The sequence below is a fragment of the Macaca thibetana genome, chromosome X (assembly GCF_024542745.1).
Source record: "Macaca thibetana thibetana isolate TM-01 chromosome X, ASM2454274v1, whole genome shotgun sequence".
In the NCBI taxonomy this organism is placed as follows: Eukaryota; Metazoa; Chordata; class Mammalia; order Primates; family Cercopithecidae; genus Macaca; species Macaca thibetana.
In genome coordinates, this window is record NC_065598.1 from 118,302,051 (window position 1) to 118,321,285 (window position 19,235).

Here is a 19,235-nt window from a genome sequence, read left to right on the forward strand (position 1 = left end):
TATTCTGAACTTTGAGGTAATCAAGTTGTTTGACATTTTTGTAATGATGCCTTTTGGAATATGGGTGGTATAATTAGGTGCCACACTGTACATTAACAATACCTGTCTCGACCCTACAGACTCAGGGACTATAAATAAAAGTATGACAGCTGGCTACAGCCTTGCTTGCCACTCACCATTGAAGGGAACGCAGCTGGGGAGCTACACTAGAGTCCCCAGGAATCCAGAATGTAGTTAGAAATGACATCTTCAATGAGAAAAAGTTGGTATTTTCTTACTGGGAATATACAGAGACAGGCACTCTTAGGAGACAGACAACCAAGCTATTTCACACCGAGAAGGCACAGAGGCCCCAGGTAGGCACAGCATTTCACCAGCACAAAGGCATTATATAGGGAGGGAAGAGACAGAGGACAGTGGCATCTTCTTGAGCCAAATTAGCAGAGTTTCTTTAACCCATTATTGCTCAGAAGTGAGACTTGGAAAGAAGAAATGGATAGGAAAGGTGAAAGAGACGGAAAGTGACATCCTGGGACTCAGTGTGAGATAGAGGGCAATGGTTACTGTGGGGAGGATAACACAATAGAGCTAAAAGAGGGCAAAGTATGCAGAGAGAGAGAGAAAGAGAGAGAGGTGAAGCTGATATACTTCATATTTTATTTATTTGTCTCATTTATTGTATTTTCCCCTCACTAGTCTGTAAGTCCCAAGAGGACAGAATCTCTTTCACTCCTGCATCTCCCAACATCTATAACACTGCCTGCCTGACACATAGTAGACACTCAATAAGTATTTGGTGAATGAACAAATAGCTAGTATTAATTGAATGTCTGTTATATGCTAAGCACTGTTCTAAGTGCTGCCCGTGAATTAACATACTTTAACTTTCACAGCAATGCTGAAACAGGTACTGTCATTATCCCAATTTTACAGATGAAGAAACTCTACCAGAGGCACAGAGATATTAAGTAACTTGCCTAATAAGTAAAGGATACAGGATTTCAACCTATACGGTCTAACTTTAGAACCTGCCTATGTAATAACCATTCTATACTGAGGCTCAGAAAGGTCAAATAACTTGCGCAAAATTACGCAGCTTATGACTGGCAGAGCCATGATTGAAATCAAGATCTGCCTGTCTCCGAAGCTGTTGCCCTTCCCTCTGCACTTCATGTCTTTATAAGATTGCCAAGACAAACATTTCTTCCATCACCATTTTACCAGTCTTCTGAGATAAAGAAATGGATGTGAGGCTGCGCGTGGTGACTCAAGCCTGTAATCCCAGCACTTTGGGAGGCTGAGGCGGGTGGATCACCTGATGTCGGGAGTTCGAGACCAGCCTGACCAACATGGAGAAACCCCGTCTCTACTAAATATATAAAAATTAGCCAGGCGTGGTGGTGCATGTGTGTATTCCCAGCTACTTGGGAGGCTGAGGCAAGAGAATTGCTGGAACCTGGGAGGCGGAGGTTGTGGTGAGCCGAGATCAGGCCATTGCACTCCAGCCTGGGCGACAAGAGCAAAACTCCATCTTAAAAAAAAGGTGTGGTTCATTAAGGAGTCAAATAAAGGAAACAGACATCCCCCAAAAGAATCATGATTCCCGAAACATCACCAATCTGCAACCAGCTCTCACTGCTGTTATTTGGGGCTGGAGGGAGCTGAGGGAAGCAGCTGGCAGATGAATCATGGGAAAACCATCTATGCTACCTTGTCTGAGGGCTAGGCATTGAAGGTAAGTCATTTTCATGCAGGTGAATCCTGACCCACACTGCACAAGATAGCTCTGGAGTAGGGATGGTGAGGAGATGCCAGTAAAGCTTTTCTAAGAGACTAGTTCATAATTCTTGTGTGACCTTGTGTAAGACACTTCCTCCCTTTGTGTCATAGTTTCTTTATGATAGGGAGACATCAGACCAGTGAAACTATCAGAAGAGCTCCACTGTCTCTTTTGTAAACTAAACTTTTCCATATAAAATTTAATTTGGAGAAAGGATTTCACCACTAAAAACTATGCTTGAGAAACAAGTGAATAAAAAATACTTAAGTTCCTTCTAGCTCAAACATTCTAAGAATCTAAAATCATACACATTGTGGGTGGGTCAACTCAGTGTTCCATTCAACCCTACTTTTGGCAGCCAGGAACAGGCCTAGGGTCTGCTGTGAAAGGCCTTTCACAGGTCCCCCATGCCCCAGCTTCTTTCAGAGGCCATTACCACTGTCCTCATATGGCAGTTGTCTTCCCCATTGGGCTAATTCTCCAGAGGTCTTCTATTGATGTCTGTCTATGTTGGAGTGGGTGGAGCACAGGGGTCAATATTTTCAGGACAGTTGTACTTCTGTTTTATATGAAGGGAGTCGAATGTTTCCTGATTTTCACCTAAAACTCTTCTTATTGATGTCCACCACCAAAAGACAGTGGATCTACCTTTTGTACCATGGTAGCATATTATTCCCCAAGGATTGCCACTGATCTATAAATATTCCTGAGTCCCTTGTCTGAGTCACAACCAGAGCTGTATGCTTAGTTTGGAAATTTTAAGTTTCAGTGGGTTTTCTCACACAGGCTCCCCACACATTTTTATAAGTTCTTCTTTTGTCTCATTCTTCTTGTCATAATATACAGGCTTAAAGATTTCACTGGGTTCACCTTCCTGGAGACAACTCATAAAGATTTACCAAAATCTGGGTTTCACATATACAATATTACTCCCTTGAATATAAAGCTTTAAAACAAGCAAAAATAATAATGTATTGTTTAGGTGTATGTGTTTGTGTATTTTTTTAAAACCAAGGTAATAATAAATACAAATTTCATGATAGTAGTTACCTGGGGCAGGGGTAGCGGGGAGGAGTGTTATCAATACAGGGAGATGGACTAGAGGAGGACCACACAGATAAAAGTAACTTATCAGTAATGTTATAGTTCTCAAGTTGGGTAATGGGTTTATAAGTGTTCATTATAGTCTAAATAAATAAATAAATGCAATAAATAAAATATGAAAAGTCCATGTATGAACTAATAATGATTAATTAATTCTGCACCCCGAGTTCAAGGTCAATGATTAGAAGAGCAATACAAGATTTTTTTAAATAATAACCAGAACCTTGCCACTTATCTTCTGTTTCCTACCACTATTTCAAGAGCTTTTTGAAACTGAAAGTGGATCCTTCTTTTTAAGTTTATATTACCCCTCAATTATTGCCCATCATCTAGTCAGCTTGGAGTTCTCCTTGCTGAAAATATGTTGCATTTTCCCATGAGATTATTTTTGTATAGGATTCATGGATCCTAATTTTTCTTTGCCAGTTGGTATGGATCTGAAAATTACCAGCTACCCTTTGAATCATTTTGGTTGAAGGGCCATGATTGCTTTTCTAGTCTTCCAGCCCATGACCATTATTAGTAAGCAGGGGTTCTTTCTAGGGTTGACAGATGAAATACAAGATGCCCAGTTAAATTTGAATTTCAGATAAACAACAAATTATGTTTTTAGTGTATGTATGAATTTGAGGCATACTTATGCTAAAAAATTATTTACCTGAAATTCAACCTTAATTGAAAATCTTGTTTTTATTTGCTAAACCTGTAAACCCTATCTCATGTGGAGCAATAATTACTTTTTAATAACCTTATTGGATTTGAGTACATGTGAGTGTGAGTTTTGGGTCAAGCACACTCAGATTCAAATTCTAGCTCCTCTGCTTAATAGCTAGAACAGGTTTTTTTGTCTCAGAATTTTTATCTGTTAAATAGGAATAATAGCAATACCTCATAAAGCTGATGAGAATATTAAATGAAAAAATATTTGTATAGTACTTAGTATAGTGCCTGGCTAAATACTATTATCATTATTATTGGCTGTTATTACCAATGGCTATTATCATTATTATTGGATGTTATTGTCAATTTTGTACAGAACACTATGTGCACTGGCCAAGATTTGACTTGTATTGCAAAACTCTCCACTTACAGGATTAATTTGAGAATGGGACTTTTCTTAGCATCACCCTTGGTGATGATCAAGACATCCCTTTTGTTTCTGAGTATTGTACTCCCTTTGGCTCTTGTCATGAAGTACCCCAGATTCACTCTCTAGTTGGATATTTCCTTTTATTTTTTATTTTATTATTATTTATTTATTTATTTATTTATTTATTTTATTTTGAGATGAAGTCTTGCTCTGTCAGTCACCCAGGCTGGAGTGCAGCGGCGCGATCTCAGCTCACTGCAACCTCTGCCTCCCGGGTTCAAGCGATTCTCCTGCCTCAGCCTCCCAAGTAGTTGGGACTACAGGCGCCGGCCACCACGCCCGGCTAATTTTTGTAGTTTTAGTAGAGACGGGGTTTCACCGTATTAGCCGGGATGGTCTTGATCTCCTGACCTTGTGATCCGCCTGCCTCGGCCTCCCAAAATGCTGGGATTACAGACGTGAGCCACCGCGCCGGATTTTTCCTTTTAATATAAAGACCTTTCCTGTGCATGTGTTTGAGGGTCACTTAGAATTCTTCAAGTTGAAGACTATTGTTTCCTATGATGGAGATGGTTAAGTGACTGATAATCACTTTTGAAATGCTACCCTCAAGCTAATGGCTAATGACTTTGGTTGATAAAAAGAGAACAGCCCTAATCAACATAGATTCGAATCAAATGCAGGGAAAGCAAAATACCACATCCACTGAGAACTCTCTATCTCTCACAACAGGGTCAAGAAATGAATTAAATTGGTTTTCCACTTGCCTTCAGGCTTTCAATACCTTCTTTATTTTTCGTGTCCAATGTCTTCACTCTTTCTCCTCTCAGGGAGGACTCCAGACCCCCTACACATTCTCTTCTCTCATCCCCATCAAAATTTACCCACCTGCTTTCCCACTCATCCTGGCATCTAATCAGACATTAATTTATGTTACCACAGTAACTGCTAAATAAGATTCTATTTAATCCCTCTCCCAGGCCACAGAATTCTTTTAAACACCTGAAGAAGTAAACTTAACAGTGGTATTTAGAGTTTTCTAGTAGGTAAGGGAGACTATGCAGAACCCCTTAAATCACACCTCATTATGCCTGTTATGTCTGCTTCACATGAATGGAAGTAAGCAGTGGTGCAGACAATCTAAAGATCATTTCCACTTTGTTTGTGAATGCGCCACAGTGTTGTTGTAGCTTATTTGCTTTGCTAATTATGTTCTACTGAAGCTAATATTAAAATTGGTTCACATTGTTTAAGCTCTTATGGGCCAGAAGAGAGAAGAGGCAGCGATGTGGCCCACTTTGAAATGAAGGAAAGGTGACAACTGTGAGGGGGGTGTGTGAAAATTCTACATGTGGCTAGTGGAGTCTATAAGATACACGCAAAAGGATTAAGATAGAACTTTCCCAATTACACATGGGCAGAATAGGCAGCTACCTAACCCCTGTGACTCAATGAGCACTGAAAGGACAGTCTTCCTATTGCCTGCCCGGAGGCTTAAATCATCTAAATTAATAGCCCACATTAAGGGCCTTAATAATAACATAACTGTGGCTAAGGCATTATGTAACCTGAAGGGTAACACATTTCCTAGCAGACACATTAGCAGTTAGTCTGACTAAATTCTCAATCACCTATGAGAAAAAGGAATGAAGGGTGGCACACAAAACAATTGTAGTTTGATGGCCGCATTAGTACACTAAGAGGCCCCTGGGCAGCTAAAGTGGAAGTTCAAGAGCACTGAATGCCTTGGAGATGAGCCGGGAGGGTTTTGAAAGGGAGTAAGACAACCTTCACCTCTATTTTCCCCACATTTTCTTAGTTTCCAGCTCATTGTACACATAGAGAATGTGTACCTGTATCAAATTCTCTTTCCTTTCTTCTCCTGTTGGGTAACTGGGTTTTCAAGGGCTTCTAGAGGTTTTCTTTTGAAGTATGCAATTTGGGGCCTAATTGTACATTGTATTTCTAACCCTACACGCTGCAGCAAAGGACCATGGAGCTATTGAATCTTTTTCTCTTTTTCTCATTGCAGTCTGCTCCCAGTTCTCGAGAGGGGTGTATGCCATCTTTGGATTCTATGACCAGATGTCAATGAACACCCTGACCTCCTTCTGTGGGGCCCTGCACACGTCCTTTGTTACGCCTAGCTTCCCCACTGACGCAGATGTGCAGTTTGTCATCCAGATGCGCCCAGCCTTGAAGGGCGCTATTCTGAGTCTTCTGGGTCATTACAAGTGGGAGAAGTTTGTGTACCTCTATGACACAGAACGAGGTAAGAAGAGGCATCTGCTATCCTCTTTAGATATTCATGTAATTGTGTTCAAACTGCCTCAGCTCATGTGCCCTTTGCTTCCAATAAATAAAATCTAATTCTCTTTAAAAATTGTATTTAATATTCCAAATAAATCAAAGATTAAGATTAAAAAATAAAAGTAATAGTAATTTTAGAACCTAATTTTTCAAGCTATGTAGGCTCTCCCTGAAAAAGCAGTTTGGAATACCCTCTTGGTTGAGTCACAATTGTTGAAAAAGAACTCCTCCCCCTCAAAAATTTTATCTGGTCTAAAATGTATGATGTAAAAGCAGCTTAATCGAAGTAGAGAGAGGCTTAAATTGGAAAGTTTTGGAAAATTAATCCTGTCGGAAACTGTAATTATCCCCATTTCATAGATGAGACAGCTGAAGTCCAAGTGCTTTTTCATACAGCAGTTTAACCACTAAAATGGGACTGGTAGCAATGTCTCTTGCTTCCAGGACTTGTTCCATCAGATCACATTAGGTTTTCAGCTTAGCAGGCCTCAACAATTATCTGATAGAAATAATGAGTGAGACAGCTAAACTGGGCTTTGGGGACTGATTTTTTGTTTTGTTTTTGTTTTTGTTTTGTTTTAAATAGTGAGACAGTCTATGGCCACACCACCCTAAACATGCCCAGTCTCCTCTAATAGTGAGACAATATATTGAGGATACACTCTATTAAAACAGGCTCAGAAATTAAGAGTCTGATCTTAAATAATATACAGTAAGGTCTATTGATTAATTTGCTAGACACACACATCATAATTCATCTAATCAGGCTCCTCCAACACCCAGTTGTCTTTGACGGGTTCCTCGGTAAAACCAAGGGATCCTATCACCAAGACATTCCAGAAGACAATGTTACTTAAGCAGTCATTTGCCTGTGGTTCCACTTATAGGCTGGGGGTGATTCTCCCTAACTCAGAATTTTTAAACTCAGAAGGATTACATGAAAGACTTATCTGCCTGAGGGGTACCTGGAGAAGAGGTCCTTCTAAGTAACTTAACTTGAACGGCCATTCTGCTCCTGGGAATCCAGAACCCTCTTCACTTTACTCTCATTTTGCTGCATCATCAAATCTTAATAGCAAATACTTAGGCCTGTATTTCCCTATTGTACTTACTTCCAAACTGTCATCAAATTTCATGAACCTGAAGCAGGAGACCAGAGGTCTAGTCCAAGCTCTGTCACTAACTAACTCACTAACAAGTTGACCTTGACCAACTCATTGACATGCTCTTGGACTTGGCCTCCTCACCTAAGGTGTGTTCCTTCTTAATGTTATATTCTACAATTCTGTGATTTTTTTTTTTGAGATATTTGACCAGATACTGACACTTGGTATCTTGCTACTAATCCTAACTTATATATTATCAGTTAGTCAATCCATTCTATAAGCCATTATCAACCCCCAGTGGTGGTCTCCAATCCTGTGATAGATGCATATATAATATGGTTTCAAGGGGGTGTGGACAGAAAAAGATATTTATAAAGCAATTCATGAACAACGCAGAACAATATCAAATTGAGTGCTACGCTGTATACTCTGATTACTTTAAGAATTGTGGAAAGGTTGCACTCCAGAAAAGTAGAGTTTTCAGAGAAAGCTTGCTAGAGAAGCTAACCTTGAAAGATAGATAAGTTATGGGTTGCAAGAGAGAAGGGAGATGGGGCTTTGGGGAGGGGAAAAGAAAACAAGCAAACGGCAGGGCCAGGAAGGAACTGTGTGTTCAGGTAGAGCCCTGTCTGACTGAGATACAAAATAGCTTAAATGTTCTAATTCATCATTTGACAAATTTTAATAAATTTCATTTTGTCCAAACACTGAGGATAAATAAGCCTGTTTCCATGTACCGTATACAGTGTAATCTAGTGCATATCAGTTTTGTTTTCAGAACTGAAGTTTGTAAGCCAGGCCACTTCTCTCCTGAAACATTTTAAAAACTAAATATCAGTTCCACCAACACTGTACCTCTCATTTATTCAAAAGCAGAAGACACAATTAATGAATTTTATCCTCATTTCGCGTGACCCTTCTCTGCTCATTAGCTCTCTACTAGAAGAATGGGAGGAAAAGACCATCTATCTATTTCTTACCCTTGCATCTTTTCTCTAATCATCTAACTAAATAGTTTGGACAAGTCTATGGTCTCGGAGTCAAAGAAAGCTTTCTGACTCACGTAACTTTATATTTTTCCCCTGCAGCCATTTAGCTGGTGGGACTAATCCACTCTGCTTAAGAAGTACTTCCCATAAACTTTTACACCAATTTATCCCTTGAAAAGCCTTCTTACATTACTGTACTAAGATCCTGTTCTAAAATTTTCAATGGCTTTCTATTGCCCACATTGAAAAAAGCAGTCTGTTCTTCAAGATTTGACATGATTATGCCTCAACCAACTAGAAAACCCATTCTCCCTATGCTACCCAGTGAGAACCTCCCATTATAGGAAGCTCGCATTTTCCACTGCTGCCTAAATGCACCAGAACCATGCCTGCCTCAGCAATCATACTTTTATTACTACCTGGAATTGTCTCCTTCATCTTGATATATAGTAATCATGCCCATTCTTCCAATTTTCAAAACCTGCCTCAAACTCTACCTCCCCAAGGTAGTCTTCCTTGACCACTTCAGCTCAAAATGATTCATTAATGTAATAGATGCTAAAGCTACAATAAAAATCACATGAATATGGTTAGATATGGTTCCTGCCTTATAAACCTACATTCTAATGATGGAGATAGACAAAAACCAAGTAAATTAACAAATAAAATAATTGCACATTTAAATAAGGTGCTATGAAGGAAAAGAGACAGATAATAATGGATAGGGCTTAATTTCCAAAGGATGTTCAGTGATGGCCTCATTGAGAAGGAGCATTTAAGCTGAGAACTACAGGATTGGAAGGAGGCAGCCATGTGAAGAATAGAGGGAAATAGTTTCAAGCAGTAGAAATAGCAAATGCAAAGGTCACATGGCATGGTTGAGGAACTGAAAGAAGTACAGTATGGCTAAAGGATAACAAGTAGGTAGAAAGTGGCCTGAGAGCAGACTGTAGAGGTAGACAAGAACCAGATCATAGCCATAGAGTATAAACAGAAGCCATGCTGAGAAGTACGAATTTTATTCTAATTGCAGTGGGAAGTCATCGGAGGATTCTGAGCAAGGGAGTCACATGATCTAAATTTCTGTAAAGAACAGAGTGTTGCGCAAGTAAAAAAGAAAGGAAACCAATTGAAAGTCCATTGTGGTCATCTAGATGAGAAATGATGGCAGCTTTGGACTAAGCTGGAGATGGAGAAAAAGAGATGGAGTTGAAGTACGCTTTGGAGACAGAATTAACAGAACTAGGGGACAGATTGACTGTGGGATGTGAAGGAGAGGAAGGATTCATGGATGATTGCTATGTGTTTGGCTTGAGAGACTGGGTAAGATGGGAAGATAGTGATGCCATTTACTGAGGTGACTGGACAGGAGGAGACTTAGTTTTGAGGAGGAGGAGACTTAGTTTTGAGGAGCAGAGATCTTACCCACCTCTAAACACCCACAGAATGCTTTTGTCCATGTCATTCATCTGGCATTGACTATAACTGCCTTCTGCTGTTATTTAACTGAGTACGCTCTATACTATACCTTCCCAAGCATTTCTCTCTGGTGTGATAATAAACAACTGGCTAGCCCCTAGATTTATACTTTGTGCCTCCCCTAGTACATAGCACATCCCTGTGTGCCTACTTAGTGTTTTCCAACCTCCTTTGGTGATTCATCAACAATAAGCCCATGTCTGTTTTTCAACAGTGGACTGAAAGAAAGAGAGACAGAAAGAAAGAAAAATAAAGAAGGAGGGAATGATGGGTATGGGTAGGAGGGAGAATGGGAAGGGAAGAAAGAAAGAAGAGAGCAAGGGAAGAGAAAGAAGAGGGGGAGGAAGGAAGGAAGGAAGGAAGGAAGGAAGGAAGGAAGGAAGGAAGGAAGGAAGGAAGGGAAAGCAAACCCAATTTATAAATCATACCAACCACTTGGTACAGTTGTTTAAAATATTGAGTATTCTGTATTTTCTTGTATTGTGCAATGATCATCTGTTGCTTTAGTAATAAAAATTACGGGGAGAAATTACAATAGAAAATATAATTTTAGAATATTTTAAATTACAGAAGAGAGACGAGAAAGAGAAACAGAAGGGAACACCTATAATTTTTTTTTATTATTATACTTTAAGTTCTAGGGTACATGTGCATAACGTGCAGGTTTGTTACATATGTATACTTGTGCCATGTTGGTGTGCTGCACCCATCATCTCGTCAGCACCCATCAACTCGTCATTTACATCAGGTATAACTCCCAATGCAATCCCTCCCCTTTCCCCCCTCCCCATGATAGGCCCCGGTGTGTGATGTTCCCCTTCCCGAGTCCAAGTGATCTCATTGTTCAGTTCCCACCTATGAGTGAGAACATGCGGTGTTTGGTTTTCTGGGGAACACCTAAAATTAAATGCATAAGCTAAATATACAAATGATGTGACTCTACTGTATAAGGGCAGGGATGAGTGGGGAGCTGAGAAATGGGTTAAATGTTTGAGGTCATTTAAAAGAATTGTAGCACAACCAGGGTAAAGTTTTCTCTGAAATTATGAAACATTGAGTAGATTTCAGGGCTTTATTGACTCTGCTTTTATTTCTGCCTGCAGACAAATGTCTGATTTAGGGTTTGCAGTTTGTCACTTAGTTTCTAAAATACTAGCTTGATTCATTAATACAAAGTTGAAACTTACATTCTTGGTGCTATATACATAAAAGAACAGTTTTTGAAAAAATTATAAGGTTAAGTGTGTTGTCTGCCCTATCGGTACACTCTCTTCTCTATTAACATCCTCTTTCCTTACTATGGCATTATGTTTACACCTGCCCTCCCTAGCAGGAGCTAAACCTTAACATCTCTGTCTCAACCTGCTTCTACAGCTTCATAAAAACTTCCCTATCCTGCTTTTTCTTCCCACTGATTAATAGTCTTTCTCTGCTAGTGACAACAGCTCAACTGACCAATTTATTCATGCTTATTTATCTATGGCTATTACAACTTGATGGGTTAGTGCATCCGGGGAAGAAGAAATTTCTATTCAGGCAAAGGCCTTCTGTGAATACAGAACCATAATCCAAGGTGTAGCTTTTTAATTCCGGGATTCCAGGCACCATGAGTCCAGTTTGTGAGGTCCTTTGCCCACATGCCTTCCTATATAGAAAGTCCTAAAACCATGCCAGGGAGGTGGCCACCTCTTCCAGTTATTAGACTTATTTTTTGGGTGCAAGTGACCTAGTTCTCTGTGGTGCTAACATTTCCCCCAGAACAGCAACATACTTGAGAACTGCAGACAGACTCTCGTGCACCTGACAACTCTCCTTGGCTTCAATGGGCACAGCCCACAGAGATGAAAGAATCCGGCCCAGCTGTGGCTCTCAGCTTAGATAATGAGATAATAGCTCTGGGTGCCCTTTGAGGCAACTAGTCCCTACCTTCTTGCCAGTGTTCAATAAACTCCTGCTGTCTCCCATTCTCAACCTGAAACTCCCTACTCAGTTCCCAAGTAACTCTCTGGAAGTCAACAGCCTTCTAACAGACCTTTCTATTTTCTTTCAAAGGTTGTGACAGGAACATAGACAATTGTAACCATTATTCCATCAGTCAACAAGCAATTATCAAGCTTTCTCCAGTGCTAGCTTGTGTTAGGCCACTGGTGGGGTTTAAAAGAAGCAGAACTAAATCTTGGCTCTGAGAACCTGACAATACTGTTGCTGAAAGAGTGACTTATCTAAGGGGCCTGAAAAAAATAATTTTTAATACAGCTGTTTCCATATCCACCAATGAAATATGCATTCATTAGAGCAAGAACCTTGTGAAAAGATTAAAGGGTTGTCAGATAGCTAGGAAGGTGGGAAAATGTTGGAAGGTCCTAAAGGGCTTAAGAGGTAAAGGGATTCCCCAAGAAAAGGAGAAAAGGGCCTGTCCTCAGAGGACTATGAATGTTTCAACTGGCTAGATTTGAACTCTACTGAGAGACAAGCAAAGTTTCCGTTCCTCACACCTTTCTGCATGTTGTCATGCTCCACCTACTTACATAGTCTAGCCTCATCCCATTCACCCAGTTCTACTTTCCCAAATAAAGCACAAAATACCTCTCTCCTCTCCCTCTCTCCCTCTTTGTCTATCTTCCTTCTCTTTCTTCGCCTCCTTTCCTCCTTTCTCCTCTCCACTCCTTACGTCCTTTTCTTCCTCTCTCTACACACACACACACACACACACATACTCACACCCCTCAATACCAATCAATGGCACATGTCAACAAATCTGTTATTGTTATCATTTTATTCTTATTTTTATAAGAGCAACTGCCATTTCTTAAGCACTTATTATGCACTAGGCCCTGAGTTTATGGATTATCACATTTAATCCTTGTAACGTCCCTGCATCTTTACAACTGAGGAAACCAAAGCATGGAAAGGTTAAATGATTGTTCCTAGGGTCACACAGCTACAGAGTAACAAAACCAGATTTCAATCTAGGTCTGCCACGTTCCACAGTCTATGTACTGTTCTCTGACTGACATACTGCCTCCTACATTCTTAACAGTTGAACACAACTATTACCTCTTCCTTTAGTCTTCCCTTCAGCCATTCTTCAAAGACCAGATACTTAGACCCTCCCTATCCTGGTTGTCTTCCCATGGATGCAATCCAATTGCCAATTTCCTTCTTAAGGCGTGGTATCCACAAATGAACGTAGTATCTTGTTGTCTCAGGGTACCAGGAATCCAGACAGGCAAGAGGTCAAAAATCCAGGTTAAGAGGTAAATGAGTTGCAAAGGTGAAGGCAGGGAGACAGCAGAATTCTAAATGTAGGCAGAAGGTAACTGCTGTGATGCATACTAATGGAGGGTTGCGCTGAGGCCCTGATTCTGAGGGAAGGGAACTCATCTATTCTTCTCTGGGTCAGAGACTTTCCTGAGCACAGAAAGATAAACCTGCAGGTTGTCATTGCTAAGGGGCTATATTTCTGGTTGGAGGAGCCTATTCTGGTTCAGGATAGGCCACTATCATAAACTTCTTTAAAGTTCCAGCTAAGTACCATGAGTGCTTGGCCAAAACTGTTAAGACAGTAGCAGGGTATCTCAATTATTAAAGAAAGAAAGAAAGAAAAAAGGACAGACTATCATGGATTCTTTTTCTTCTTCACTTTAAGAACAGATTAAAAGATGTACGAAGGAAACAGATGGCTCCAATTCTGGTCGTGTCCATTTGCCTTCTGGGAAAAGTGAAGTCAAGAGAGTTTTATTGAAATTCAAGATACTTTTTACATCTGAATAAATTAGGAAGGCCCAGTGAGTACATTATCGTGTGAGAGACAGATACTAAATTCCCCTGTTTGAGGAGCAATAATCAGGGTTGACAGTACCTGAGACATTTGGTAGTTTCCACAGCCTGCCTAATCTATTGTGATGAGTTTTCAACTACGAGAGCATCTTGAGAGCCCGCACAATAATAATAGTGAATGACTATTTGGACTGGATTGTGAATAAAAGACTGTACATTTGTCTGTAATGAGAATTTCATTGAAAATGAAAATACCAGAGCTGTCATATTTTTTAATACTTCGATTTGCACATCCTTGACTGCTTTGGGGCATAAGAAGAGAAAGTGCCGAGCAATTTGTTGTCAGCTCTTGAAATAAATTATCATTTAAACACTTCCTCTCCACAAAGGTTATTAGCTTAGTAGCTCATTCCTGGGGTTGGACCATCAGTAGGGGGAAAAAAATCACAAGACATTAAACTACCCTTTCAGTAGCTGAATATTAGTTACTGTGGAAATTGTTCTCTCGGTAGCTTAACATATTTTGCTGTAGCTCTCCAATGCTGCAGATTAGGCAGCAGCAACTATTAATAAATACTGTCATATTTTACAGCTGTCATGCAAAGCTGAAAAAAGGCTTCACTGTGATTAGATCCTGTTTACTGTAATATTTCCAGCTCAGACTCAGAAAGGCAGTTTTCCTATAAAGGTATTTTCCATAAGTAGAATATTTCTCCAGAAAATGACATGATTAATTTTAATGTATTTTTAACTCCTTGGTGGCAGTGAATTTGAAGTTGAATTGACTTTACAGCCAGAGACATTCCTCTCTAGAGACAAATTAAGCTAAAATGTCAAATTTTCTCTCTTGGGTTGTCCTTCATATGCAGAAAGAGTGCTACTGTCAGGAGATATGCATTGAGTAGCCCCCCATCCCCATAGAAGGATGAATCTGCACTGGTTTATCCAACTTCTTTTACCCTGTCCCTCTTGTGACCAATTGCATTGTTTGCAAGACAGCTGGTAAGGATGTTGGGTAGGAATATCACTTCAGTAGGCTAGCTAAAAATTCTGCTTCCTGAGCTAAAATGTCATCATATGAGCTAAAGAAACAGATCTCCAGCCCCCCTACAATGCATTAGCTGTTTGAAATGGTATTCACAACTCTGAAAAAAAAAAGGAGGTGACAGCTGGCAGGGTTGCTTTTGCTCTGACCTTCTATTGCTTTTTATCAAGCTCCTTAAGGGAATTAACCCTCACTAAGCTGAATATCTAGCTTTTAATGAATAGGTAGTTTATTAACCATTAAGGGTTCGCTGGAGTAGTCTATAAATTCAGGGTTTGGGCCTGAAACGTCCTTGAAAAGGTTCTTCTAAATGTTCCCTGGGGCAGGGATAGACAGCGGTATAGACCTGCAACTGTGACTTTGAGGTTTGTCCCTTGGAGCCCTTTAGACAACAGTTAAAGCCAAGGTAGGGTTGTTGTGAGAGTTTAACAAGATAATACATATAAAGCCTTTAGCACCAAGCTGAACACAGTAACATGCTCAATGAATTTTAGTTCTTATTATTTTATTACCATTATGGAACAGTGGTCCTCAATAGAGAGTGAGGGTAATTTTCCCCCCTCAGAGTACATTTGGCAATGTCTAGAGACATTTTAGTTGTCGGTAGAGGCCGGGAATGCTGGTACACATCCTGCAAGCACAGGACAGTATTTTTCTCCATGCTCTCAACAAAAAATTATCCAGCCCAAGATGTCAACACTGCCAAGGAAGCAGCAGGTCAAATAAATGGTTGCAGAAACTCCTTAAGGGGTTGTCAGTGAATCAATCTAGCATTTATTGAGTGTCTCTTACTATGCCTAGATCAGTAATAACAGCTCTATTTAATAAGTAGAGCGAGCGTTTGATTCTGAAGAGCTTATATCGTGGCCAGAGAGACATATTAAGATTAATGCACAGAAGCAAATATTAGTGCAGAACAGCATAAAACAAGAGCTAGATTGTGTAGTATGGATGTGAAGTACTGTGTGAATCCAAAGAAGAGAAAGTTCATGATAGGCAGGCTGTTCTAGTCAGGCAAGGCTTAATGGAAGAAGTCACAAATGTTTCTGAGGCCACCACAGAACTGCCTCCCCTAGCGATGACCTTACCTTGATTACTAAGGCCAAGTTGGTATCTAGAACCAAAACAACGTGGCATTCCCATCAATGCTCCCAAACTTCACAGCTCAAGGCAAGAAATACAATTAAAAGAAAAACCCAAAAAGGAACAATGTTCCTTTTACTAAATGGAAAGCAATTACAGGGCTGTTGAAAATAGGCAGTAAACAAAGGGAGGGAGGGAAATATTGGCAAAATCCCATTTTCTCAACTAATCCTGTAGCAAAAGTGCAATTTGCAACAAAATCAGCAGTGCTCTTTCCCACTCTCTTGCAGTCAAACACACTGTTTGGCATCAGTATGGCTACACATGATGCCTTAGCCAAAAAGTGCATATAAGCAAGGAGGACAGAATATGAATTGGAGAGGAGAGGAGAGCAGAGGTCAAGGTGGAGCACAGCTCACTTCACCTCCAACTGAAGTCTCTGTAGAGCATCGCCATTCAGAGGAAAGAGGGGGCACACATAGAGACTACTTCACTCCCTGTCTTCCTGGATCCTTTCCAATCAATAAGTTGCCAGTGTCGGTTGCTGTCCTGCTTTGTCGACTCCACAAACGATCTGATTAATTCTCTGGTGTTAACTGCCTCAGCAGGCTTTCTCAGCAGTAGAACAGAGGCTAATTAAGATCATGTCAGCCGAGAAGGCTGACAGGTTATGTTCCTGGGCTACACTGAACTTTTAGAGGGTGCTTCAACTTCACTGCAGGCAGGCAGTGCTTGGCTAGGTGCTGATTCCATAGCAGGCTTCCCATTTATTTCCACAGGTTCCTGTGTCAATGGGTCTCCGTTTGGTTAACGATTTACATCCTTCTCCTTGGGGTAAATAGTTGCTACTATGGTGCTTTCAATTGCATTACTTGGGCTCTCTTTCATTTACATTTTTAATATGCTTGTAAACAAAGATAACAATTAATAGTGAGGTCGTTTTCCATCCTAAATCACATGTGTGTCTGAGAGTGTGTATATGCTTTTGCATCTTACCAACATAAAGCCCACAGAGGTGAATTTAGGACAAATAAAGGAAACTCTACTTCTCACAGCAGGTAGAAAATGGAGGAGACATATGGAACTCATTACACCAAGTGGTGGATTAGACTGAAAATATAAATAGCTTTCCCCTCCCCCTAAATAAAAGCTTAGATGAATTCATGGATGACAGACCCATAGTGAGCTATTAAGGGAAACAGAGATGTTTAGAAACTGAGGTTGGCACAAATCACCAAGTAGATTTTTGAATCCATATTTACCCTCTCATAAGCAAATGGCCACACAAAGTACTGGCATTCTATCCTCTGTGTTTTAAAATGTAATCTTAAGAATCCACCAAGCATCTAGGAGACAGGAGGAATGCTCAGAAACAGAGGAAACTTCTCCAGGAACATTCTGTCTGGTTTCATATAGAGTCTCTAACCAGTCAAAGATAAACAAAGCTGGACATTTGTTAAAGAGCTAAAGACCGATTTTAATCAGTAATATACGATTGCAGTAGGGAAAAGCGTTCAGCATAAACTGAACTGACCTTCAATTTGTACAGAGATGGCTGGGCATTTGAAGGGAAAATGAGGGAAAGGGGAGGGAGATGAAAGGGGGCCCAATAGAGTCAGGAAAGTGAAAAGTTACAAAAAGCAGGAAAAGGGAGGTTTGGTCTGTGTGAAACGCATCTGAGTTTGTCAACTGACACTTACTGAAGTTAGGCTCCTACCCTTCCACAGAGGCTGGCAGACAGGAGCACTATATTCAGGTGTTGGGTGAAACAAACAATAAATTATTTTGGCAGCCTTGAGTCTTCTCAGGCAGCCACTTTAAGGAAGACTAGAATCATCCTAGAGATGTTGTCTTGGGCTATTAGAAACTATGTTAGTGTTTTGTTCTAGTCTTTATAGGCCAAGATTGTGACGGGGTTGAGAAGAGGGCTCAGAGGATCATTATGAGAGTTTGGTCAAAGAACCTTTGTCTCCACATGTCAAGAACACTCTGTTATGAGAGGTGAATAGTCCCATTAAAGGTGTTGAAGAAAAGCATCATCAAATCAGAACCTCAGTTCCAGGCCCAGCTCTGCCACTAAGTAGCTGCGTAATCCTGGGCAAGTCACAATAGCTTTTCTGGTCCTCAGATTCTACACCTGTAAAATGAGGGAGTGGACTCCATCATTCTGCAACTAACAATTCCTGAGTGCAGGAATTTTGTGTCAGGGGAATTACAGGTGTTATGGAAGTGAATGAAACAGAGTGCCTCCCCTTAATAAGCTCACAGTTTAGAAGGGCAGCATGGACATATAAAAAAATAAATACATAAATAGAATCTAGAGTGATCCCTTTTGATTCTAAAATTCTGTGGGCTATTACAACACTTCCATTTACAGTTGACCCTTAAACAACATGGGGGTAGGGGGTTTACCCACCTGTACAGTTGAAAATCCACATATAACTTTGGACTCTCTCAAAACTTAACTACTAATAGCCTACTATTATCTGGAAGCATTACTAATAACATAAATGGTTCATTAACACATATTTTATATGGTATATCTATTATATACTGTATTATTACAATAAAGTGAGCTAGAGAAAAGAAAATGTCATTAAGAAAATCATAAAGAAGAGAAAATATATTTACTATTCTTTAAGTGGAAGTTGATCATCATAAAGGTCTTCATCCTCATTGTTTTCACATTAAGTAGGCTGAGGAGGAAGAGGAAGAGGAGAGGTTGGTCTTGCTTTTTCAGGTGTGGCAGAGGCAGAGAAAAATCCATGTATAAGCGGATTCATGCAGTCAAATCTTTATGGTTCAAGGGTCATCTGTATAATGAAACTAGAACTTATTTCAAATGAAGTTTGAAATGAACTCTTAAGGAGGGTTATGGAGACACAAATAACCAGCCACATTGGCTTTGGAAATTGGCCAGAGGCCAATTTCTAAATTCCTAAGTGCACTCACATATTTCTCTTCTTGTTCATTTCTGTGCCCTGAACCCTTTCAGGACTCTGATAGACAGGCGGCAAAAGGAAACAATGCCTAGATAGTAGATTAGGATATCCCAGTAGATCTTAAAACCCTTCCTGGTAGATCTCCAAGCCAGGGGCTGACACAACACACTTCTAACAAGTTTTCTTCTAACAAGGTTTGTCAGTATTCTCAACAGTGGCCTCCTCTCCACTTAAGGCCTTTCCTGCCATCATTCTTCAAGGTCTTAAAACACGGACCTATATAACCATTTGCAATTTCCAGGATTCCTTAAAATAAAAGGAGTATTTCTTCTCAAAAATGATATGAATTTCTGGGATAAAAGATAAAGCAGTTTTTCTTCTTGAAGATTTTTCTAATGATTCAAAACCCTTCTCTATGCAAAACAGTTACAATTTCACATGGGCTTTCCAGAGGCCCCAACCTCTCTCTCCAGTTCTAGATCCATAGTTTGGTTTCCCTCTAAAACCTTTATCCTGATGCCCTACCT

General features: G+C 40.1%; 1 protein-coding gene across 1 annotated transcript in view; it reads left to right on the plus strand.

The window, feature by feature from the left end:
• Window positions 1-19,235, plus strand: part of GRIA3 (glutamate ionotropic receptor AMPA type subunit 3) — a 375,502-nt gene that overhangs the window by 118,203 nt on the left and 238,064 nt on the right. Inside the window, exon 4 of the mRNA XM_050776093.1 lies at window positions 6,007-6,246. Within this exon, the coding sequence (XP_050632050.1) occupies window positions 6,007-6,246 (240 nt within the window). The remainder of the gene's footprint in view (window positions 1-6,006; window positions 6,247-19,235) is intronic.